The 26,701-nt window shown below is 32.8% G+C and overlaps 1 protein-coding gene across 1 annotated transcript in view; it reads right to left on the bottom strand.

The window, feature by feature from the left end:
• RYR3 (ryanodine receptor 3) overlaps positions 1-26,701 on the bottom strand; it is a gene marked incomplete at its 3' end in the record, with an annotated part of 190,716 nt that overhangs the window by 109,840 nt on the left and 54,175 nt on the right. The window contains 14 exon segments of the mRNA NM_001303211.1: positions 240-399; positions 2,122-2,205; positions 2,639-2,742; positions 4,045-4,149; positions 4,359-4,575; positions 6,814-7,006; positions 9,929-10,170; positions 10,953-11,086; positions 12,290-12,408; positions 13,076-13,171; positions 14,763-14,898; positions 15,909-16,077; positions 16,939-17,060; positions 22,558-22,731. Of these exon segments, the coding sequence (NP_001290140.1) occupies positions 240-399; positions 2,122-2,205; positions 2,639-2,742; positions 4,045-4,149; positions 4,359-4,575; positions 6,814-7,006; positions 9,929-10,170; positions 10,953-11,086; positions 12,290-12,408; positions 13,076-13,171; positions 14,763-14,898; positions 15,909-16,077; positions 16,939-17,060; positions 22,558-22,731 (2,055 nt within the window).

Below are 26,701 nucleotides of genomic sequence, written 5' to 3' on the forward strand. Positions count from 1 at the left end.
TAGATGATCTTAGTGGTCTTTCCAACCCTAATGATTCTATGATTCTTTAAACTCAGGATATTCTATGATTCTCATAGCCCCATAGGCCTGGCAATCTACTCTTTCCCTGCTCCTTCACTTTTCCCAGACTTCCCAAAACATTCAGTATTAAACCTGTTATTTAAAATTCCCAACTAGTGTTCTAGAAAACAAAATTCTGTATTTTTTACTTACTCCAAATGTGTCTAAAACGTCCTCACCTGCTGAATGCCATAGGTCCATCCTTGCTTTATTCTGTCTTTTGCCCAGACATTATGTGCATTTTCTGCTAGTTTGTCAACTAGAAATTCTTGAGAAGGTAACAATTTCACTTCAGAAAGATCAAGAGGGGCAGGTTTATAACCATTTGACATGATATAACTGCAAGTCAACATGGAAAAAAAAAAAGATATCCCACTGATTTAAAACTTTTTGTGCAATATTAACAGAGAGCAATTCACTTTCTTACTTCACTTTTTCCACTTTCCTGTTTCTTTGTAAAAATTCTGCTTTGCACTTGGTCATTAAGAACAAAAAACATATTATAGCAGTGTCTCATTTTCTAACTACTTGTACGCTACCTAATTAAATGTGATCCACCTCTGCATGTGGGTGCTTAAAACAGATGCTATGAAAACAAGAAACTGCTATTAAATCACTTTACCTTTCAAGTGTTTTCTATTGTAAGGACCTCTCATGAAATTATCGTTTTTATGTATAGAATATGTTTGCATTATGAAGTATGATGTTTTTGATAGACACCAGTAGGCCACACTTCCATTCTTCCAAAAGAACAAAACATATTTTAACTATTGTTCTACCCACTCTTCTACTGATTAGTAGGTTTAGTAGACTTTTTGTAGTAGATATCCTCCTCCACAACTGTTTCACATAGTATATAGAGCATACTGCTATTTTAAATATATGCAGATGCTCTCTTGATCAAACTATGTAACTTTAATTTGTTAGAGAACTCATGCAGGCAGTATGTATTTTAACAAGGGGTCAGAAAATGATTACAAGATTTTTTGTTCCGTTACTGAAGACAACAGTATCAAAACAGCATTATGACAGAATGCCTGCAGTATGAACAACAGGAAAGGTTATTTTTCCCTTTTTTTTTTTTTTTTTTTAATAAAAGCCTTCAAATGAATCAATATCATCATCTCCCATCTCATAAAACGATTTATTTTACTACTCTGTTTAAAAATCTAACTCAATTTATCATGGAAAAAAATTCAGAAAAACAGACATATTGTGAGATGAAAAACTAATGTGAAAATCTAATGTGGCATGTATTGAGATCGTTGTTGCTGCCTTCAAGTTTTGTTGAAGGACCTTAACCTTTCCTAGAAGGATTACAGAATTCCCCCGAACAAGTCTAAAAAGCAGATGCAATACTGAATCCATTTTTATCGCTCTTGAAGTGACTGCTACTGATTACTTGTTATAGCCACTATTATTCTCCTCACTGCCATAATTTAGCAACCAAGTAAAAACTGAAGTAAAAAAAGACTGTAATTTGTGCCATAATCTACACATGTACATTTTTAAGACACGTGCAACATTTTACAACTGTCACTTTCTGATTTTTTTCCTCTGTACTTGGGTTTTCTTTTTGCACAGAATTGAGCAAATCTTTTAAGAGATGTGTTAATAATGTCTCTGAAATGTAAATATGTTAAATGAACTTTTTCTTGGAGGGGGGTAAAAAGAGGTGTAAATTGAAACTACTAGTTAGAGGCAAAGGGTACGAACTTTTTCAAGTAGATCAATTTGCCATCTTATATTATACATGCTCTACTTTGCTAGGTGATAAAAAAGCCCTGAAATATTGCTTTCAACTTTGGAATATCCATTCAAAGCTCACGTAACATTTACACTACATGCAATTATAGGTTTACACGGCTATGATATGTGAATAACTCTGCAGCACTAGACCACAATCAAAGGCAAAAATAATAGAGCAACGATGGGCTCTGTAATTCTACAAGGAACACAAGGTTTATATCAAGTATTTTTCTTAAAGATTTTAAATTATTTTTGCTTGACCAATACCCTCTAGTTAGAAATAGTATATAATAGCTAGCGTAAGGTACATACTTTTTAGGAAGCTTGACTTTTTTAAGATCTTCCTCAGCTGCTGGATTAGCATGAACAATGTGACATCCAAGGGCCAAAAGCGTTCTAATAATATAGAAAAACATCAGTAGTAAAACACAATATTCTAGAGCTGATCCATTTCACTTTCACCATTTCTTTTGTTTTTAATATGAATACACAGAACTAATAACATTTTAAAAACACACAAAGCCATTCAAAGTAATGGGATCTCAATATTTTTAGTTATTAAAAATTCTAAATTAAACATGTTAAAAGTTATAAAAGTCTTCCTTGAAAGTTATGCCTCTTCAACTAAAGCCAAAAGGGTTTGGTGCCATTTTCTTTTTTAGTTCTCCATCGCGACATAACTTTCTAAATTTTTCTAAATGTGTTCCTGGAATTTCTAGCAAAATCAATAGACCGCACTTTCATTCTAATGATGTAGCATGTTTTTATATCTTACAATAATATAAAATGTTTGAATAAAGAAAAAAAATCTTTAAAATTAAAAGCTCACTTGAGGGTTTCTGTTGACATTTGTAGATTATAATTCTTCTCTGTCTCAGGTAACTTTGAGAATTCCACAAGACAAGGATGATGCCTTTTATTATCATCCCGTATCTGTAAGGAAAAAAAAACAAAAAGAGTATTTACCTGATACTAAATGAAGAATGAAGCCAAAATCAGACTATTATCAAGAGTTAGAAATCTGCTAATTCTCTGCAATAAATAAAAGAATACTATTTATCTCTACTCAATGACAGTTACTCATTATTACACAAATGAACTCTCCCACGATTTAACTCTCCCATGATTGATTTATAACATACACTCTTAAGAAATAATCAACAAAAGATAGAAAAAAAAACAGCAATTTCATGGGTTCTGCATAAATACATCAAACACATGAAAGCAAGCCTGCAAACTCAATGATTACTACTACATGCCAGAGCAACCTACAGAGAAATTCTGCATAATGAGCTCTATTATACCCATTCTCATCCAAAAAATTTAAATAATCATTTGGTCATATTCTCATTTCTTTTTTCTGAAATATTAAAGCATTGCTTTTTTTTTTTTCCCCCTGATATTACTGACAATCTGGATATTTTCTGATGCTTACTTAAACAGGCTTTCATTCAATGCCAAGTGTTTCTATCCTGTATCTAACTTCATACACTGAAATAATTTTCCATCGCAAAAGAGTAAAGCTCTAATTTTCAGTACCAATAACATTTTAGCAGATGCTAACAGAGTTCTCAGTGAGAAATGAAAGTAAATTAAACACTTAAGTGGAATCAGCAGCATGTAAGAGAAGAAAAAATATTCTTTTAGATTATGATACGGTTATGATCATACTGCTGTCCTAGTAAATCTCAACTTGAAAAGAAGCCAGATGAAATAACCTAAATTTAAAGCAGAAAGTAATCTTTAGAATTTTACATTACTACGGAAAGATACCGATTCTAGTCTAACTGTTGAATTTTGTGTAATATTTTGAACATATTTGTTCCCTATCTTTTAACACTTTTTCACTTGATAACACACTTTGGACATGTTATCTCTTTAATCTCCAGCATCAGAGTAATCGAGGAATTTGTTGTGGTGTTACGCACTGCTGGTATGATTTTCAGTTGAATTCCATTTTAGGACAGTTAGGACATTTCTCAGTGAATGTATTTTTTCACAGTGACTCCTACTGTGTTAAAATATGTGTCTTATTTATAGTGCAAATTTGTCTCCTAATCAGTTGTTAATATAAATATTTCCTATTAGCTTTACATAATCATCTATTATCAGTAGTTTCTTTTTGTTATCTAGATGTTTATTAACCACCATTAAACACTCTGTTACGGTTCCCAGCACATTTTTCTGATAGGTTATTTTATATGTCTGTGTCTACACAGGTCATTCAAAACATACCTTGCCATATGTCCAGCCCAGTTCTATTTTATTCATTCCCCACAGTTCATGGATATTTTCTGCTAGTTTATCCCTGATCTTTTCAAGATGAAAAGGAAGAGCAATCTAAGAAAAGAACATAACAGTTCCGCAAGTAAGAAAAGGCTTTAGTTCGACCAAATCCTGTAGTAACAAGATGTACCAGTTTAATTAAATACAGTAAAACATACAAATGATGAATTGTTAAGAAAGATAATAAGTTAGCTTAGCTTCTGAATTGCTAAATTACATGTTAAGAAATATTTTACTATCTTATTAATGCATATGTAACATACCTGACTGGTGTCTATAGGACAAGGTATAAATGAAGCTTGGGAGAGGAACTGTGTCGTACCCAGCAAATCTCTCACTCCATCAGAATCTCTCTTATATTCTTTCACTGGTTCCAATTTCATCTTTTCTTTTGGAAGCAAGGCTTCATAACAGGGAGCATAGCCAGCAGGAGGCAGAAATTTAAACTCTCCATGACGTCCACCCAGTAAGAAACGAGCTCTGTGCAATTTGCAGTGAACAAATTATACTCTTAAATAGTCAGCATATACTAACGTTATAAACATACCATTTAAAGATGCAAACATTTACTTGAATAGCACGTATAAAATGGTAATTTATTCCACATTTTAATAAGTTCTAAAAAAAAAATTACCAACCATTTCTATTAGCAGATACTTTCAATATTAATGTCATCTACTAATTTTTTTTTGAAGATCTATCTCAGCCAAAGCAAAAATAATTATTCACCAGTGTTGTATTGTAAAATTATATATTTCTTATTTAAAAATCAAACAGTTATATAAATGAAGTGAAATTTTTAATGCACTTAAATGATCAAGAAAATCTAATTTAACTTGGACTGTCTAAAAATACCATAAGGACCTTTTATGTGATACTTAAGATTTTTCTTAAAAAAATCTGTGTGGACTCACACAGGCAGGTGTTAATAAGAATCCAAAGGATATTGTGAAACAATAGGTACTGTTATCATAACAGAGAAATCAAGAAAACAAAATTACACCAAGCGCAACTGAAAATGAGTTTCAAGTGAATAGCCAGCATTCCTAATACACCCATGAAGTTTTCTGTTTCTTTTCAGAGATATACTTTTCATTTAAATTTAAGAACATACCAGGAAAAAAAAGTCCGAAACAATTCAACTTCATAGTTAGATCCTCATGTAGGCCAACAATAGAGGTAAACAACCATAAAATTTAACAGTGCATGCATTTCTTGTGATGGGATGACCGAGGTTTACAACTTTTTACTTATAATTCTAGAAATACTAGAACTATCAGATCAACCTAGTTCATAAACAGTAGACCTCATTAATAAGTTTAAAGAGAGGAAATAGAGCATGGCATGCAAGTTTTCTCAAAAGATGTTCATAAGTACAAATATCTGAAATGGTTCAATGTCCACAAGAAATATAGGACTTCCTATACTTTCTAAATCCATTAATAAATTACTTTAAACATTTTAATGATCCCAATGCAGCTCAGTATCTGAGATGACAACTTTGAGTTTAGACCTCTAATCTCCAAGCAGACTGAAATAACTTAAGAATAAAAAGTAGGTTAATTTTATTTTAAGAACTAGAACTCTGACTTTCTAAGTAGGCAAAAGACAAAGAAAAAAATGAAAGGAAAATACTTTCATACAACAGTTTGATGATCACATCCCAGTAAATAGCTTGTTGTTTCCTGTCAATTTGATAAATTTTTCTAAGTTATAACAAACCACTAAATCTCATCTACTCTTTGGTCTAATTCCTGCTGAGAATTGTTCGCTCTTTTTTGCATTTCCCTACGCTTCCACACAGGCTGTAATGGTCCTAATTCTGCAGAATCTCTTTTAATACCCTGATCACAAAAAGCGTGGCTTTTTGTCTCATTTTAAAAGAAATATTCATATCTTTCATTTCGGAAAGCACGTTTTAAGTTTACCCAACCTTAGTCTTAAAAAGAACCCTCCTGAAAATCAAATATATATATAGAAAAATAACTCCTAGGCTCAGCTGTTCATACTGAAGAATTCTTCTTTATTTTGTGTACTGCTTTTCTTCCTACAATTCCTACATTCTTCCTACAATTGCTGCTCACATTAGAACAGTGAGTGCAAGGGCTACTCTTATTGATGTATTGGCTCTGTCAGTACAACTGTTTTGGCCACTGAAGTACAATGACAACTTCAGATTTTCTGACAGATTTGTCTCACTATTTGACTTTAAATTCTGTTTTTTTTTTAGGTTTGTATTTCATTGTTTTAGCTATAAAACAAGTGAGAAATGGGCAACATAAGTAAGAATCACCAGTTTGTAAGTTCCCTATTGTGAATATGGTATCAGTTTTACTAATGGTTTAATGTTTTTTTTTTCAACCTCCTGCTGAGAATGCTAAATGAAATTTTTAATTAGTGTCAAATAAGGTGCTATGTTTCTAATGTGCCTTTTTTCCACTGATAATTGGAATGAGACAAAATTAATTTCCCCTAAGTCACCAAATACCCATAATAGTAACGATTTTCAGACACTGTAACTTGATCAGGTTACAAATCAGCTCAACATTTCACCCTAAAGTGAAATCATCCCTGATAAAATCAATACTTTCCTGCCTCCCTCCTAGCTGATAGTTGGCAGAACAGAAAAAAACTGCATTTTATATCTGATTTTATATAAAATCAGATAACATTTTTTGTGAAAAACTGCTAAAAGAAGAACAATTAACTACTACTTACTTCACACCTGCTGATAAGCTTACAACAGGGAAGAAAAACCCTTCAGTACAGAAGTTCTCAAACATTCCTTGTACAGGCTGACCATTAATGCGGAATGAAATGCTGGGCACACCTAAATCCAAGCAGCAGCTAACTACATCATCAGATGACAGCAAATGTTGATTGACAGATGCCACAGCTCTGGGTACACGACCTAGAACGAAAATAATCAAGTAACTGGAATTTGAACAGTCTTGCATGCATTTAAGAATGAAGTGATAAAAGCATTTCCTCAAGTACATCATCAAGGTTTTGTTTTCAGGCACAAAAACATGATCTTGTCCTCATATGTTTTATGAATTGTTCTGCTTTCAAAAACAGAGAATGAATTAAAATTATTCAAACCAGTGCAGTAGAACAGTGCATGAACTGAATAAAGCACTTGAGGTCTCTGACACCATTCAGAAGGCAGAACATGCACAGCTGAAATCATTTTAGTTCTTACTATAGCCTGATGCAAGATTATTTAGACAAAGTAAATTATGCACCCTGCTTTGATAAAACTGACACTGATATACTCCTCTCTTGGAGTACACTCCCAAGTGAAGTGCAGCAGCCAATGTTTTGGAATAATATTTGTCCCTTTGTTCACTTCCAATCTCCTGTTTGATTACCATACACCTGGAGCTTATATTAACCTTCGTCTGGACCATCTATTATCAAGTACTACCAAAGACAGGAAAGACCAGACACTTGATTTAGTGTAGCATGTAGCGTTCTCCTGAGCAACCAGCCTATAACATTACACTTATGAACAGGACAAATAGTTTCAGAATCAATCCAGCTAGAAAGCAACATTAGTAGAAAAAAAACCAACAAAACAATTGTTTATGAAAAAAGTATTATTTTATCTGGTGTACTGATAAACTCATTTAACTAAGCATCTTTTGAATACTGCATTCAAATAGACTACAAGTGTTAACTACATGGGCAAGATAAGCTCGCATTTCAAGTTATATTTATTGGACCTGGAATTATGGCTTTAATTTTGTATTAATGATTTATTGAACTATTGCATATACTTTTCAACTTACCTCCTCTCTCTCCCCTTCTTCCCCCTCAGCCCTCCCCCCCCAAAAAAAGATGAATATGTACATAGAGATATTTTTACACAAAAAATCTTATGCAAGGATTTTGCAAATTTATTTGCTAAACTGTTAAATCAGACTGGGTCTACAAACTGCACATTTCCTTGAGATTTTTTAATGAATTTTGAACAAATTTTATTTTTATTTTTTTATTTTTTTATTTTTTAAACAGGAACATACAGAGAGCTAAAACCCTAGGTAAAACAAAATGTTAAGCTCCCTCCAAAACAAAACTCTGCAATCTCAATTGAATATTTGAGCATTCCAGAGAGAGGGTGAACAGAACTTTTTATCCATGTCTTATTCTTGAAAATGAATTTAGTTTTCAACTCAAATTTACCTTAAAAAGCAGACACACTCTGAAAAATAATTTATAATTATTAAAAGGTGTAAGCAAGAGAAAATGCAATCCTAGATAATAATAACATAATGTTAATAAACACTGGTATATAAACATGGTCGAATTTGTCATACATTTTAAGTACAGGTCACAATCGCCAGGGCTCTCACACTCCTTTATGGCATTATAAAAGTAGAGTAATTATGTACAGTCTTAGAGAAATTCTAGCAACTGTTTCACTTTCTACCGATTTCTTTGTCCTTTCATTGCTTTCACCGAAAAGATTGTAACTGACATAATTTAGGACATATAATTCTGTAGTTAAATATTTTCTTATTCTGTAGCCCTATGTGATATTGCTTTTCTGAAATACAATTTATTTAGAGAGTATGTTAGGAAAATTAAGAAATAAAAAATGACTGCTATTATGCTTCCGTGTTGCTATTTTGTTCTTAGAATTAGATACCTGTTGTTTCTAAGGCACTGTACACTGACAAGGTCAATATGTTGTTTGTTCACAAAGAGTATACTTCCATGGAGTTTAAGGAGTGGAGGATCATTTAAAAAACAAAAACAAACAAGACACTTTCAAAACCTGTTTTCCATTTAACTGCGCACACCGCAGGGCATTCTTTAAAGCATCGTTAGAAATTTCTTCTATTTTCTACTTTTTCCTGAATGCTTATTCTAATGCGTGCATTATTACAAAGTTAGTCAATCTGCAACATCTCAGATGAGCCCTCCTTTAAACACTTATTGCTCTTCTAGAGCTCTCACTCGAATCTAGCTGACTGCAATGTGCAGTCAAGTCCACTTACTTGTTAACTCACCCCACTATCATCTACAATCTGCATAAGCAAAGAATGGCTATTAAGACGACAACTGTAATGTCACAGATCCTTAAGAGCAAAAAAAAAATATACCATTACTGCAATTCACTAACCTCTTGCTTTATAAAAAGCAGTTAATCACTTCACTGCAATACAAACCGTGAGTATCTTAGATATTAAAGCGCATTTATAGAAAAATTGAATTTTCTCTGCTAGGACTGTTTCTGTTCAAGTGTTCAATCTAAAATGTTTTTTTCAAAGATCATAAAGTACTTTTTTTAGTTTGATGTTGCATCACTGAAATTTATATTCCAAAACCAGCAGAAATAGGTAATACTGTGTGGTAATTTCTAATTGCCAGAATTATCTTTTATGAATTGATTTACCAAAATCTAAATTCAGTTTGTTCATCATATGTGTAAGGATAATGTCATTTAACTTCAACGGTAGGTGCAAACTGAACAAGTATGACTCTGTGTAGATCCATACATAATGAATTTGTCTAAGATAAGTACATCCACCAGTTTTTAACAGATACACTTAAGTCTTGATCTAGAGAACGCCATTTTTAAATTAAAATCATGAGAATAAAAACCATCTGCTAAACAGCCCAGCTGGCATAACTCAGCACTGAAATCTCAGAAAAGCAGTCTGACCTAAAATTCTAACTTCACAGTATTCTGAAGTTCTGAATACAGCTCACTATAGATCAGTATGCTGTGTATGCACATACACACATGTATGCACTTAAAGGTACTGAAAATAGAGGTTGGTAATCCCTGAATACAAGAATAAATGGAACTGAACAAAGTACTTACCAGACCACAGATGAAGGCCATCAAAACCAAAGGAATATAGGTCATCTCCAACGCCATTGCCACCCCATCCTTCTCCACCTCCAGGATAAGGGGCATAACCTGAAGTAGAAGCCCACCCAACCCGTAAATGGGTGGGTTCTGCCGTCAAGAATGGATCAACCTGATCAATTATTAATTCAAAGTACCACTTCTTGTATTGTGCAGAGCCCTCAGCAACACCCAAAAATATGTTTGGCCTTATGCTAAAATAAGAAAATATAAACCAGTTAGTATAATACATAAGATGTGGCATATGAGTTATATTGTTGTATAATAGTCAAATTCACTTCATAAATCTTATAATTATAGAATGGCTTGGGTTGGAAGGGACATCAAGGACCATCAGGTACCAATCCCCCTACCGCAGGTAAGGCTGCTAGCTGCTACATTATGTACTAGATCAGACTGCCCAGGGCCCCAACCAACCTGGCCTTAAACACCGCCAGGGATGGAGCATTCACAACCTCTCTGGGCAACTTCTTTATAAATATTACATGCCACTATTTATAGTATATATATTTTATATATTACCTATACCTAAATATTAATTTCAGTGTAGATTTCCACATTTTGCTTATAGCATTTGATTTGAGATAGCACTTCATTAGTTAGGCTGCTAGGAAATAAAATGTCTCTTAAAACACACACAGTATGTTTACATATGCCATCATAATTATTAGAGTCATACTGTGCTTTGAGTGAGAAGCAAGCAACTTTCATCTTTCCATTTAATGTCAAAACAGATCTCAAAATCAATTAACAATAAAAATCAATTAAAAATTCTCATTTGAGCATGGTTGCCAGGACAACTGCCATATCTCAGCGAAAATGGATTTTTAAGAAGTTTATATATAAACATATCTTAAAGTCTGTGTCTCAATATTGAAAACTGCAGAACATTTCTCAGGTTATAGGATTTTCGACAGTTATAGAAGACATTTAAGTTCATTTTCTTCTAATATAATAATGAACTATCTCACAATACCTTGTCACATCATTAATCAAACGTGTTTGCAAAAGTAAATCTCTTCTTGGCAGTAGATTGTCACAGATCAAGTTTTGATTGGCACGAACTGCAACTCCATTACACACACAAAGAGAGCAAAGCACATCAAGAACCTGAAAGAGGAAATCAAAAGAAAGTTGGGTAATGGTTTTTATTGTACATGCTGTAATTCAGTTGTTAATTTACATTCATAATATATCTAAGGGAAGGAATATAGTAAAGATTATCTTTTTTGTTTGTTTTTGTTTTTCCTCCTAAATACAGATTGCGTATAGTCTATAATACTTGTGGTGGATAACAAAAATTTGTGAATGCATTCAGACACGAGGTTTGCAAAATACCTCAAATAAAATACAAAATCTCAGAAGAAGTTTTATTTTCTAATATAAAAAGCAAGGATAGTACAGCTGCATGTCAACACTCTACAATATATTTTCTATTCCATCTCATTAAAAATTTCAAAGGTAAAATGAAATACTTTGAGAAATTTACTGTGGTCCAAAGAACTTCCTGAGCTGCAATTCTCAGATTGTTTATGAATCTGTTATGAAAGCATGCTTTCAATATGATAAATAATGCACGTGAATTTGAAAAATAAAACATTCAGAAGAATTCATTATAAAGCAAAACAGTTTAAGAAATAATTTTTTTTTCGTAAGGAATTGATATACTTGTCTGACAAATTAATGGTTACAACAGAGTTGACAGTGGGCAGAACCCTTTAAAAGTGAGAACACAGTAACACAGTGCTTAATACTAAGGGACACAACATTCTCATTACAAACAAACAAATAATCCAGAGACTCTTAGAGATGCATTTGAACTTTGATATGCCATCACAGGGATGATGACAGAATGGGGTAAAGTGTTATAGACCATCCCCAAGGCACAGCATCATGTTTACACTGATGATTATGACTTTGGAAACTGCTGCCCAACATAAGCAGATGCAGAATAGAACATGTGTCAGTCATTCTTGTTCTCTGAGTAGGTCTGCAGAACTCTGGGTTACAAAGCAGAGTTTACTCTGTCCAGGTGCTTACAGAAACCAGCTAATACAGAATCATAGATGCAACTAGTTTCGACTGATTATCGATATTAATTACCTATGATCATGTCAGGCATATTTGCCCTACTTGAAACACAAAAACAATTACATGTTTCTTTTTTAAATCTCAACAAAGCAATATTGTAGACATACTTCAACTTTATTTGTTTAAAGGTGCTAGTACTACTTATCTCCAAGTAGACATTTCCCTGATTGTTTTATTTTTTCCCTCCAAATATCAAAAAATCCTTAGTTTCTCCAAACATACCTTGTAATTGCGCCCATGCTTGTCCAACAGTGAAATAATAGATTTTATATGCTCCTCAGCTATCACATTTAAAGCTTCTGGACTTTCAATCAAGATACAGTGCAACACTTCCAAAATACCTGAACGAAGATCACAGTAATAATGTTGTCATTTATCACCTGCACAACTAAACACTGTCCAAAAACTCAGTAAATAGCAGAGTATCTTAAGAGATAATCTCTCCTACGGTCTAAGAAGAGAATAAAACCACTTGTTACTGATATGACTATGATGTGAAGTATGAAGATGTGAAGACATAAATACATTATGAAGCACTTACTAGTTTATTTGAAAATAGCCACAATTTAAAGAGAAAATGCAAGTATAAATTCTTCCTTTCAATAAAAGAGATAAAGATATTACTGGGGAAAATGGCATCGTTTGATTTTTTTTTTTTTTAACATCTCATACAAAAAGAAATTTCTATATGTTTATGTTATTTGCATTTGTATCTACAAGCAACTCTGTTCTTACCTGATAGTAATGATACAATAGTCTGATACTGTAAAGTCTGATTGGATGTGATACTGCACATACCAAATGAATGGAACAAAACAGTTACACTGAGCTGTTTAAATATAACACTTTGCTCATTTAAAAAAAAGCAGTGGAGATACAGAGGTTTGTGCATTTTGTTTTTTTTTTCTTTAATGCATGCTATTTTCAAGCAAAATTACTCTGATGACTACTCATGCATGACATCTGTGTATGCTGTATTGATAGTTAATTCACACTCATAAGTCTTACCTGAGGAAGATTCTAGTCTGTCCAATTTGCTTATTAGCCAATCAAGGTTACTGGAGAACTGAGTACAATTGTTTCTGTTGCCACGAATGAGAGCAGCTAAAAAAAACCCACACAAGATATAATTTTGAAACAGTAGATTTCTTTTTCAAAATCACCAATGCTGATCATATGTATTTCTACACTTCCATAATAACTTAACAAACAAATTAGAATATCCTAAAGGTGATAATAATCTAACTGCAATGTTAACAAATAATTAAGATTTTCACTTGAGTATCAACAACTAACATTACATCTAAAGAGCATGAAGTTGTTTGGTTGTTTTTTTTTGTTTTGTTTTGTTTTGTTTTTTGTTTTTGTTTTTTCAGTCCACAGAAGCTCTACTGAGTAAAGCAGAATTACACTCCTACCACTGGCTAGTAATAGAAATTATTTAACACCCTTATTTCATGCAACTATCAACATATTATGACCTAATCAAAGGCAGAAAGATTTATATTTCCTACCATTGAATAGGAAGACAATATGCATGTTTGCACTCATGCACAGGTTCAATACTGTTCTTTAGCCAAACTTTTGAATAAAACGTTATAGAATAGATAGCTTTCAGTCTTCAGAAGCATAGAACACAATGCTATTTGAAACTTCATTACTAGTTGAGTATTCTAAGCAATTGAGAATTTTTTCTTCTAGAAGTTATTACTGATCATAGAAATAAAACAAGCAGCATTTTGTAGATAACCAAAGATTTTTGTTTTGAAGAATTAACTTAATATTTATTATGACAGAACAACTGTGTTCAAAATGCACCTGCAGAAGAAGATCAAGACAATATCAGAAAAGTACTACAAAGAACAAAGGTTTTGTTTTCCAGAATACTTTTCTTTGAACTCTTAAAACTGCATTAAAATTCAAACAATAATATTTCATTACGTTCTTAAGCAATTAAAAGACTTCAACAGAAGCAGCTTACTTACTGAGCTACTCATGTTCCTTGTGAATCTCACATTTCAAAGCTCTATTCCTACTTTGTTTTATTCTTGTTGTATCTCTTGACTTGTTTATTTTACTATGGTTCAGACTGTTTTTTCATTAAATTGAAACGCATCTAAAACTCTACCAGAAGACAAGATTCTCCAATATGAGGAACTTAATGGTAAATAGATGCACTGCCATAGAATTTTGGTTCTATTGTAACACTAGAGCAGCTCACTCTAGAAAACTTAGCATTGAAATTGAAAATAATATTTTATTTTTTATTTGATTTAATTGTTTTTATTAATACTTGAATCTAAGCCTCAAGTGAAAAAATGGACTCTATAAACCTATGAATTCTGAATATTACTTTTAAGTTTCACTTCATCTTCATAAACAGAAAGCATTTTCCAGTTTTTCTAAATATTTGAAATAATAATTCATGTCATCGCACATACCACAAGTAATAATAATGAAAAAAAAACATGAATTTGGCATGTTGCATCAATTTATTTTTCTAGCTGGAATTTAATATTTCCATCGTAACACTGCTCAACAATCTCTATTTTCTGTAATTTGAGTCAGTAAGTATATAGAAGAAATTCTACAACTTATGTGACAGAATGATAGCATACAAAATATTCTTTGGCAGTGAAGCAGCAAGTAGAATATATATATTTTTTAACTTAATTTTTTTAATTGAAGAACTTACCAAGCAGTTCATAAAGGAGATTTAAAATTTCTTTCCATGCTGTACTATTTTCTTCTCTTGCAATTTCTGCAAAATGAGCTGCACTGTTGTAGTCATTTAAACGATCGATGCAATTCAAAACTAGTGCCAGCATTCCCTAGATACACATAAGAGAGAGGAAAGTCATCTACATACGAAAGAAGCGTAGGTTGTCCTTTTAACAATTTTTTTTAAACTGTATATGTAAAAGCATAATCCTTGTTTAACAAACAAACAAACAAAAAATAACAACAAGAAAACTGTGCTTACAAGATCAGAACGTATATTTTCCTAAGTCGAAATTACCTTTGTTTGAGAAAGATTTTATATCTCCCCTTTCTCTGCTGAGAGTATAAGGGGTAAGGAATAAACAAAGCTGACAATAAAGGATTTTACAATTTTTAGGAATACTTATTTTATATGTAGTATCTTCCTTACGTAGGAAAAAAAAGTCTATACGCAAAGGAATTTTATTTGATTAATAAGGCTGGAAATTTTGCTAGTCAATAAAATATCTGTAAAACAAGTTAAAACACTAGAACAAATTTTTAACTTTAGTTTGATTTTAGACTGAAATGGTATTGAAAACTTGCAAGAAATCAAAGTGTCTCTCCAAATTTAAAAAGAAGCACAACTTTGTTTTGAGAAAATAGCAATTCTACAATCATGTAACACACATCCTCCTCTAAAAGTAGTCTTCTCCCAACTTCTAGACATAAAAATTTCTCGTTTCATGCCCAGGTGGACAAGACATCAGAAATAACATCTATGATTCATCTAAGCTTTATTATTCATTTCAGGCATCCAGCATGTGTACTGTGTAGGAAAAAAAATATATATTTTTTTAAACACAGTATTTCTTTATCGCTGGCATCTGATTAAGGATGCCTATAAGTATTAAGATCAAATTTTATTACATAGAGTTCGTGGCTTGTACAAAGTGTTTCCATGAAAAATGAAGAACAGCAAGTTATTATATGGCATTACAGTCTTGACATTACAGTCTTACTATACATGCACAAACTATGCAACTTTACATTATATATCATACGTGTATAAATGACTGTGTTTAGATTGCTCTGAACATGAATACATACATAACATTAATGTAATGTAATCTCTCTCTACCTCATCTTTGAATAGGTTTTGTCTGTTTTTGAGGGACCGAAGCTTGTTTTGCTTATCCTCATGTTCCAGGTCTTCTCCAGGAGGCTGGAAGTACTTGATCAGGTCTTGCAGAGTCTGAGCCATCTCCTCAACAGGCAGGGCAATGGGTGATAGTGTTCTGTTGTTCCCACTAAGGAAAAAAATAACCAAATCAGATAATAGTTACTGCCTCTCTGCTAATATGTCCTTACTGACTTTTAATATCCTTAAACTTATTTCACTGAGTATGAACGTATTGGTTTAAACAAAACACTTAGGAATGCTCACATAATCATCTACATGACAGAAATGAGTGAAGAATTTGTTATTTTTCTTTTCTCAGCAGATGTTTAGCCTTTTGCCCTAACTGCTCTTACTGTGTATAATGTGAAACAGCATAAGGTTCATGAGAGAGGACTGTCCCTTTGGTCTTTAAGTCTTCCAGATAACCACCAAGGTGACAGAGAATTCAACAGGATGGGTAACTAAAAGGTAAAAATAAAATGTTGCTGCGAAGATGTTGAAAGAAATAAGGTGATCTCCCTCCAGAGATCTATTTTGTATTTTCTTCTACTGTTCATTTGCAAGGACTTGTAGCTTTTAGTAGTAATCATCTATTTTACTTTCAAATGATTTGACAAATGTGAATACAGTTAAATATAGTATTTTGTTTACCAAGAAAAATACAAAAAATCTTTTCTGAATATTCTCAATTTATAGCTACTGTAGAATCCTTGCTAATATAATGTAGATACTTCGACATCTGTTCTTTAAACTAGATTATGGCCCAGTTTATGTCTGGCTTCAAGGTACACCTACAGGATCTTTGTTAAGCTGAGATTTATCTATTTAATAGCAATAATTATCAAAATGACAAAGTTAAAAAAAAAAACATTTCTTCTAAATACAAATATTTGGAAACAGGAAATAAGAATTTTGTTAGAGACATTCTTCTCATTTCAGAATACTTACAACAAACACAAAATATTGTATACAAGATAATAACATCTACCTTATAAACTGGCTGAATAAGCTTGTAGTATTGCGAATGATTCGAGCAGCCTGTGATTCTTCATGTTGACATCTTTGTAAGGTTAGACCATCATCCATATGACCTTCCTGGTGTAATATAACCTATTGAAAGTCAATAATGAACACAGTCATGATTTTAAAAACCTTTGATACTTTAAAAGTTCTTCTTCAAAATAATTTTTTTTTTACATATTATACTGAAAAAACTAAAGACATATAGTAGTAGCTACTATTTGGTTCTCACTTTATCTGAATATTTACTAAATACAAATTTGTCAGTTTCAAATAAGAATTATTCAGAGATTAGATTTTTATGTACCTTCATACTCCTGAAATTTGCTGTTTGTATACTTATTTTCCATTTGAAAGAAGAAATGTCATTATTTCTATATTCTGAGTGTCAGGGAAAGATCTTCAGTACTTAAAGCATAATCCACTACAAGATTGATGCACAAGAAGATTACTAACAAGAAAAATCAACCTGTAGTGATAAACATAATTACAACACAGCTAAAGGAGCAACAGAATTTACTATTAACTATTCATCTAACTATTCTCGATACATTATGTTGGATTCTTAACAGAACCATACTTGAACTTAAAGCAATGGCAGATATCTTTTCAATTTTCCCTAATATCCACTAAATATTCAGTATTCCACAAAAATCTGGCAAAATTTTAGACAACTCACTAAAATAAGCCTTGATCATTTTGAATCATTAAAATTCTATACTACTTTTGTAAGAATGAAATACGAGCTCTGTGAGACTTTTTTTTATGAGATTATCAAGACTCCAGAAACTGTGGAAATGTGATGTAGAACACCTGGAAGACATTTCTGAATAACTATCTTGATAACTTTACCTTAAAGGAGAATAATTTATGTATCAGTCATATTTATTTCTTTTCAAGAACTTCTTTTATATATGATCATGCTGTGCATGAGTTTGTTAGCCGAAATAACACAGTTAACACAGCAAGGGGTGTTCCTGTCTCCTAAATGAACAGCAACTGAAGAATGTTTCTTCCCATCACAACTAATAATAAAAAACACTCGGCAATGTAATATAGATTCCACATTACGTTTCATGTAGCTCCACATTCTGGAAAGGATGTTAGAGAAACAAAACTTTTCACAGACAGGATACTAATGCTGCCACACCTTGCAATTTACTTTCAACACCACATAGCTCACAAAAGTCTTCTCACTAAGCAGGAAACAAAATGGGACACTGGGGAGACAGAATCCCATCGTTGTAGCGATAGGAAAGGAAGAAGCGATAGGAAGGAAGATAGTGTGAATAAATCTTGTACTAAGAAAATATTAAATGGCTGTGGCACAGAGTTTCTCTTGTCAGTCATGCTATTGAGAGGAATGAACAAAACTAGCCAAATATTGTCCTTTTGTGACCACTTATGTTGTATAACTAAATGAGATCATGGTTTTTTTCAAGACATAGTAGCCTTTTTTTTTTTTTTTAATAATATATTGCCTAAAAGAAAAAAAATTGTCATTTATGCATATTTTCTGGGACCACTCCATTAAATAACACAAAATACAAATTCGCTAACAATATACTGAGTAAAGATCATATTTGCTTAAAAAAAATTTTAAATGCTTAAAAAAGTTGAAAGGCTTTTTAAAGAGGGAAATCAATAGAAAAAAGATGTTTTATAAGATCAGTGGAAATACAGTAGGTATCTAAAATAGTCACGGTGACCTGACAGCAATATTAAACAGCAATTTTTCTTCCTTTTATTAAGGATTAATGAAAATAGCAGGAAAATACAATTTTGCTTTCACTCTATTGTGTACACACGCAAGGATTAGAATTTCTTACTAATTTATTGTTTTACAGATTATTGCTATTCTAGACTTCCTACACTGATCCCTTCTTCAATCATTCCTGAAAAGAGAAATTAAAACCAAGATCTTGCTTACTACAATCACACAATGGACATGTATGCAAATGTATATACTCCAAAAGTAATGCCTTCTATTTTATTATGATGGTTCATAAAGTCAGAGGCAGATATTAGTGGCAGGCAGAAATACGTTGAACCTTCCCACCAATATTACATGTTGCTATGAGACAGATTGTAGCCGAAAGGCACTCTGACAGAATAGCATCTGACATAGAAGTGCATATGAAGCAAAAATGTGCAATTTAATTCCCTCATTCAGAAATAATTTCACCCATTCACATTAATCATTGCTCGCTGAACTTTTGTGGAGACCAAACAGTGGATGTGAGCACAGTGAGGAAATGGGTGATCCATTCCAGCGGTAGTGAGGGCGACGCAAAAGAAAAGCCATATTCCAGACAGCAATACACAGTTATCACACCACAAAATGAAAAACGATTTGATCAACACATCCACACTAATTGGTGGATTATGATCAAGGAACTGTGTACAGAGCTGAATATCAGCTTGCATGTGTTGGAAACAGTGGTGGTAACTTTGGAGTATTGAAAAAGGTTGTGCCAGGTGAGTCGCATAAATGGTTTCACAGGAACAGAAGGAACACTGTATGTAAGTTTATCAGGAGCTACTAAACCAATATCAGGCCAAAGGTGACAATTTCCTGGATTGCATCATTACTAGTGATAAAGATGTGATGCAGCCACGATGAGCTGGAATCAAAACAACAGACCACGGAATGGCCACATGCAAATTCTCCACTGAAGAAAAAGATGAAGATGCAACCTTCAGTGCTGTACGCTGTCTTCTGACATAGGAAAAAGGTGATCCTTCTAGATTTCCTGGAACTTGAACAAACCATCAACTCTGACCACTACACCCAACACTAAACTGAAGGCTTGAACTTCCAGAGTCATGCCAGAGAAGAAGATAGCATTTCTGACTTGAATATATTCAGGCCAATTAAAGATGGCAATATTTTCCTATCAATAATATGATTGTGCCATACTTGTAAACAGTTCACAGCCTGATCACCTACACTGATACAGACTTTTACAAGCATGGCATGACAGTTGTTGTTCATTGTTTACAATTTTCTTCCTCATACAGCTAAGAAGGTTGCAGGTCATCTTCACTGGCTGTGTTCAACTTAGACACAATCAATCTTCACAGCTGGTCATCCTCCAGCACATACTGATATCTGGATACCCTTCTTTGGTACATTTCCCTCTGGTAACCAGCATGAGATCCTAGCCTAACCATTTTTCTGTCCTGTTGAGGATGGTACTTCTGAATGGCAGTACAGTCAGTGGGTCTATCAACCACTCTCCCATCTGCAAGCACATGCTGTCTCATCAACAAGTTCATTAACGAAGATATTAAATTGTACTTGGGCCTGCATTGATCCTTGAGGCACAGCTCTGGTCTCCAGAAGGACTTAGTGCCAATGATCACAACAGCTTGAACACAACAGTTCAGCCAGTTTATTAGAATCCACCTGACTACCTACCTAGTCCGACTTCGTGACTTTGTCTATGAAGATGTTACAGGAGACTGCTAAACAGGTTGGTGACGCTGAGATAAAGAACTTTCACTGCTTGCACCTTAACTACCTAGCCATCTTATGACTGAAGACTGTCAAGTTGGTCACAAACAATTTTGTCTTCATAAATTCATACTAATTACTGCTAGTTACCTTCTTGTTCTTAATACATTTGGAGATGGATTCCAGATTTATTTGTTCTATTTACTTCTCAGGGATTTAAGTGAGGATGATGAAATTCTTCTTGTTGTCTTTCCTGAAGACAGGAGAAACATTTGTTCTCTTTCAGTCATCAGGAACTGTTACCAATTGCCACGACATTCCAAAAATTATCTAGGGATGCTTTGCAATGACATAAACAACACCTCTCAGCCCCCATGTTGCGTATCATCCAATTCCACAGTCTTATGTATTTCCACTTTGTTTAAATGAGCGCTAACCTGATCTTCCTCTACTGAGGATAAATTTGGTTCTGCAGTTTCTCACTGGTCTCAAAGGCCTGGGATTGTTGAATGCAAATCTTATCAGTAAAGAGTAAGGCAAAGAAGGAACCAAGTGCCTAAGTCATTTCCACATCCTTGGTCACTAGGCACCTGGTCCAATTCAGCTCATGTTCTTCCTTATCTGCACTTTGCTGTTGGTGTATCTAAAGAAGCCATTTGTTATCCTATGTATCCTTATCAAATCTTACTGTAGACAGGCTTTGCATTTCCTAAATCCAAGCCTGCATGCTTAGACAGTGTCTCTGTATTCTTCCTCAGTCATTTTTTATATCTTCTCTTTTAGAACTAAGTTTATCAGGAGCTACTTGTCCATTCAAGGTAGGCCCCTTGCCACCTTTGTTTGATTTTCAGCTCATTGAGTTGGACCATTCTTTTTATTGTTTTATATTAATGAAACGTTGGAGGACTTCTAAAATAAAACTGTGTTTAAAAAGATGATGATGTTTAAAAGGAAATCCAAACTGCAGATTTATCAGCTGATTTTTCACATTTTGATAAGATCACCTTTAAAGTTATTAAAAAAATAACTTGATTGTTGACAACAAGCCTGACATGATAAACATGACAGGAGAATTAAAAACGGTTAAAATTGAAGCTTTATTGTATTATTTCAGTTTTAAACATGAAACTGAATAATCACTAGATACTGTATACCACTTATTATCAGCAAAAAAAAATCATTTGCCCAGGATAAGAAACTGACATCCAACTTTAGATATAAAGAAAGACAATTTTGCAGCAACAAGTAATGTTGAAACAGAAATAGATCCTAGAAAAAAAAACCTTCACACTATACTGTTAGAAAATAGAAATAAATAAAATATAATTTTGTACAAAGCTTGAATTTTTCCAAGTGGCTACAGTATCAATAAATAAAGATTGAAGATATGCACACTATGATTATATTTTTCATAAGTTTCAGTTCAGATAAAATTAAAATACTTTGATCATGCCAAGTTACTTTATGAATAGCAAATGAAAATTTTAATATCTTTTTTAATTAGCTTACGAAGTCTGGTTAACAGATTACAATACATTTTTTCAGTACTTTCCCAGAAAACATCTATAATTCAAGGTCCTTGTTAAATCATCACAATTACATTTTAAAATTTCACATAATATTGTTCATTGAGAGTTGTTAGTTTGGTTAGGTTGTGGTTGGACTCAAAGATCTTAAACGTCTTTTCCAACCTTAGCAATTCTATGATTCATATCCCTTAAGAAACGTGTGCTTAGCCTAAATTTAACATTTCTTCTGGTGAGAAAATAGCTAAGCAAATTTCTTAGTTGCAAATTTATATTTGGTCCTGTCGGTTTTTTGTTTCGTGTTTTTTTAATTTTCTGGGTTGAAAAGGATCACAACGACCATCTAGTTTCAACCCTCTCTGCTACGTGCAGGGTCGCCAACCACTAGACCAGACTGCCCAGAGCCACATCCAACCTGCCCTTAATATTCTTAACTGAAACTATTTTTACGGTGAAAACATCCACTGTTTACAACAAAACAGCACAAAAAAATCCCAAACAGCCACATTGTGACTGAGAAACAGGACAGACTAAAATTGTTACACAACTAACATTAATTCAACAAAGAACTAAAAAACAAATAATGAAAAGCCAGAATCATTACCTTTCTTTTCAGGAGCCCTAAGCGTGCTGATTTAGCATCTGGTGCTTTATAAGTCAGCCATAAGGCACTGGCTACATGTTGAACAAAACAGACTGAATCACCGTATTTTATTTCTGGGACTCCCATTCCATCAATGTCACGTTTAAGAGTAGAATCCTGCTTTTCTTTTAGTTCCTATGAACATAAAATAGAAGTTGGCATATAATCTCCGTACTGAGGCAGTAACTGAATTTTAATGCAATCCATATTCCAACATTGAACAATAATGTTTGTCATATCTATGCTGTTAAGATGCAGCTAAAAGTTTATTTCACAAGATTTCTACTTGTCTGTACAAAACTATTCAGATTCTAATTGTTTAAAAATCACTTCAAACTTGGAGTAACACCATAAATACTGGAGCAAGAAAAATCGAGTAAAATCCTTTACCAAGTAAATATGTATTAAAAAAAATTAAATTATTAAACTAACCTAAACATTTTACCTAAGCTAATCGGCGATTACTGATTTTGTTAAAATATTGGTTTAGTAGTCTGAAGAACACTATATTATACTTTTCAAATTCTAGCTTAAATAATTAGAAAAAAATAAGCAGAAACATTTTAAAATTTAATCAAAATACTTTTATGCTAGCTACATTTATGCTTATAACTAGTATATGCAGATAAAAAAAAATACACTTGGAATGATGGCTCCATAATCCAACAATCAGCAAAAAAAGAAATCAGTAATACTTGGATTTTAAACATATTTTACTTTTGCATTTCTTTATTTTTTACGTTCGTTGTTAAAATACAATGTATTACGTTAAAATACAATGTATTTATTTTAACAATGAACATAAAGCCACTTCAAATGCTTGGTTAGAACATCCAGTAACATTTTTAAGCCCAGGATCATAAAAGTGAGCAATTTTTTTTATTTTTTTTTTATTTTTTTCAATAACACAGTTTTCCTTTCAAAACTGAGTTTGGGAATAAGGACAGAAATACACAGCAAATTCTGTAATGGCAAATTTTGGATGTATGTATATGTTTGTCATTAAACAGAAAATGAGTATTAGGTTATTTCTTTTCTATAATTTCAAGTTCTCTGATAGACTGAGGTGTAAATTTTTACTAATTTCTTGCTAAGAAAAGAAAAAAGGCTAGACATTGATAAATCACACTTGTAACAAGTTTTCTGTTCAGTGAATGTTCAACATCTGTAGAGTAAAAGATGATCCACTGTAACAGTGCTAATCCATTCTCATTTGAATGTAATCTAGCTGTCATCTTTCAACAATAATTTTAGCTGAAACCTCATAATAACATCAAGATGAAGTAGAATGAAATTACAATGTATTCCTTGGGGATACCATTAGAATATAAAACTATATGGAAATCATGTCACACCATATTTATGTGGATTTCATTACCACATACAGATAAAGATGAACCATTTCAACAAATATTTACAGTGGGGCAACTAAATAATGAACAACACAAGGAAATAGCACAAATTCATTAATGATCAGCAATTAATTATCTCTACATAGCACCCTGATGATGAAAGCATTTTCATTAAGTATTACAGCTGTGTCAAGAAACAAGCAATATGAATTAAGATATTGTTTGTTAAAACTAAAATGATACTGGTACTTTCAGATTACACTAAACATAAATAAAAAAAATACATATCACATTTCAGAATGTTCCTGGGACCCTGAAGGCTGTTTTCACTTTAAACAATAGAGCATAAATTCCTCTCTGTGAAGTTTTGCTCTTTGCGCTCTGCCTAGTTTCTCCAGGATTTTAGCAAATTTGATAGTAGTGTGTAAAGAGAGGGTGTATTTTCTAACTGCTATTAGAAGTATAAGTTATAAAAAGAGTATTGCTAGAGGATGATGGAAAAAAAGGAAAGGTAGTAAGAAATATGATCTGTAAGATATTTGTATTTGTATCTTTGCAGCAAAACATCCAATCTTTTTCTCCTCTAACACCCTCTCTTTACAGTCTATTTTTGTTTATCTCCCTGAGGCCACAAATGAATCAAGCTGAAAAAAAAACAATTCACATCACAGTCTGGAAGTTGTCTAAGGGAAAATAACAACAGTAATGAAAAAAAAAAAAAAAAAGGAACAAATGGAATAAATGAACTTTGGGGGGCAAAGCTGACGAAGATCAGCAGTTTTCACAAGTTATTTAATACACTAGAAGGGCAAGATTTTGAAAATGGGAGAACTCCTACATAAGAGAAAGAAGATAAGGAATGGCAGACTGAATGAGACAAATTAGATAATTTGACTGTTCAATATTTAATAAGAATAATCCATGTATGTACACTCAAATGGTATCTTTTAGTGTAGCACATTGTTACTGTGCTGAAAGTACTGCAATCTGCTGCAGCAACTTAAGCAAAGAAAAAGATGCAAAATTGACAAATATAAGAGCAGAGGACTGATATATACACACTTATCTTGCTAGTGTGCTTACTGTAATCCATACCTTGCTGCACACATTTCTATACCCTAGTAGCCAACAATGGAAAAAAACAACAGCTAATTTTAGTTTTACTTCCTACTTTCTGCTCCCATATAAAATAAGTAGAAGTAGTGGTGCTTAGTTGGAAATAGTAACAATAAAATATAAACCTACAAATGAATATTTGTATTTAGCAATTATGGTCTCTATAAGGCCTATCATCTTATTCCAAAAACGAACTAAACTTTATGATTACTACTAAACTATTACAACATCCTAATGCCATCTTGAGCCCCTAAGATAGCTACATGTTGGCAGTAATATTAAAATGATATCAAATCCTTCTGCATGAGTCATTTGTGACTTTTGAATGTGATAGAATGTTACCTACTCAGACTACACAAATAATTTCTTCATTGTTAGTTGTATATGTGGTCATCAAAATAAAATATGAAATCTCAAATATTAATTCTTGGCTATGACAGTTTTTAAAGAAAAACATTTATTGCTCTTCATTTTATTTATGCTCAAATGCAAGCACAACCAAGGTTCTGTTCAACAGAGTACAGTGAGCCAAGTACTATGCTGGAATGAGAATACCCCATTTCAAAACAGGATTCCATCTGCTGTAGGGAAACTGCTGTCTCTGTGGTCACAAGGCATTACAGAACTCTTGGCTTAAAATATGAAGACTGACATTTTAAAACTTTTGAGAAAGTGAACCCCATTTTAAATCAACAAAAGGCATAATTTTGTTGATGTATTTTTTCAACTTAATTGGCATTTATTTGCAGCAAACAGACATATTCATATATTTTCTTTTCATTCAAATCAGCGCCATAAACTAGAATGTTTTATTAATGTCTCTTTACTACATTCCTTCACATTAAAAAAGCTCCATTCGACTATTCTTTATTTTAGAACATGTTAAGGATTTATTTAAGTTTATAGTTCAAAGTATCTGTTCTGATTTCCAGTACTACCTGGGAAAACAAAATGGTGGAAGTAAATTTATTGTTATTGAATGCTATCAAAGGATTGGAAAATCAAGGAAAACTTTTCAAAGAAACTCCAGCGAAGCCTTGGGTATTTACTATACTCCACAAAATTCTGCCTACTGGCAAAGAGAATCTCTTCCTTTTTTTCTCCCCACAGACCGATTTTGCCGGCTTTCAGAAGGAAGGAATATCTCAACGGAGAAATGTTTTATTTCCTTTTGGATACTCCACAGCAATGCATGTTCTGAGCACTCTCACCTGAATTCAGTGTTGATCCCACTTGAAAAAAAAAAAAAAAAAACTAGACTAAATAACTCCCAAGGTCCCTTTCAGTCTGAGTTACTCTAGGCTTTGAAAGGGCAAGGGTGCTATAAACAGCAAGGTATTCCAATACCCTATGTTTAAGGATCTGTACACAGTTGGATAGGAAGGAATTAGTAATCTTGAAATTTCCTTTAATTTATGCCATTTTAAGACATAGCCAAGTGAAAACATTTCTCAATTGAGAGAATGAACATGATAAAATCGTTACAAAATTTTACAAAGATTTATGTGCAGAAATTAAAAGACAGTCACACTGGCATCCATGTTGTATAGCCATTCATTCTAAGTTCTTTCTCCTTTTACTCTCTATGTAATCAGCATAGGTTGGCTCTATGAGTTTGTTTCTTCTTACAGGATTCA

The sequence above is a fragment of the Meleagris gallopavo genome, chromosome 5 (genome assembly GCF_905368555.1).
Source record: "Meleagris gallopavo chromosome 5, MGAL_WU_HG_1.1, whole genome shotgun sequence".
Classification (NCBI taxonomy): domain Eukaryota; kingdom Metazoa; phylum Chordata; class Aves; order Galliformes; family Phasianidae; genus Meleagris; species Meleagris gallopavo.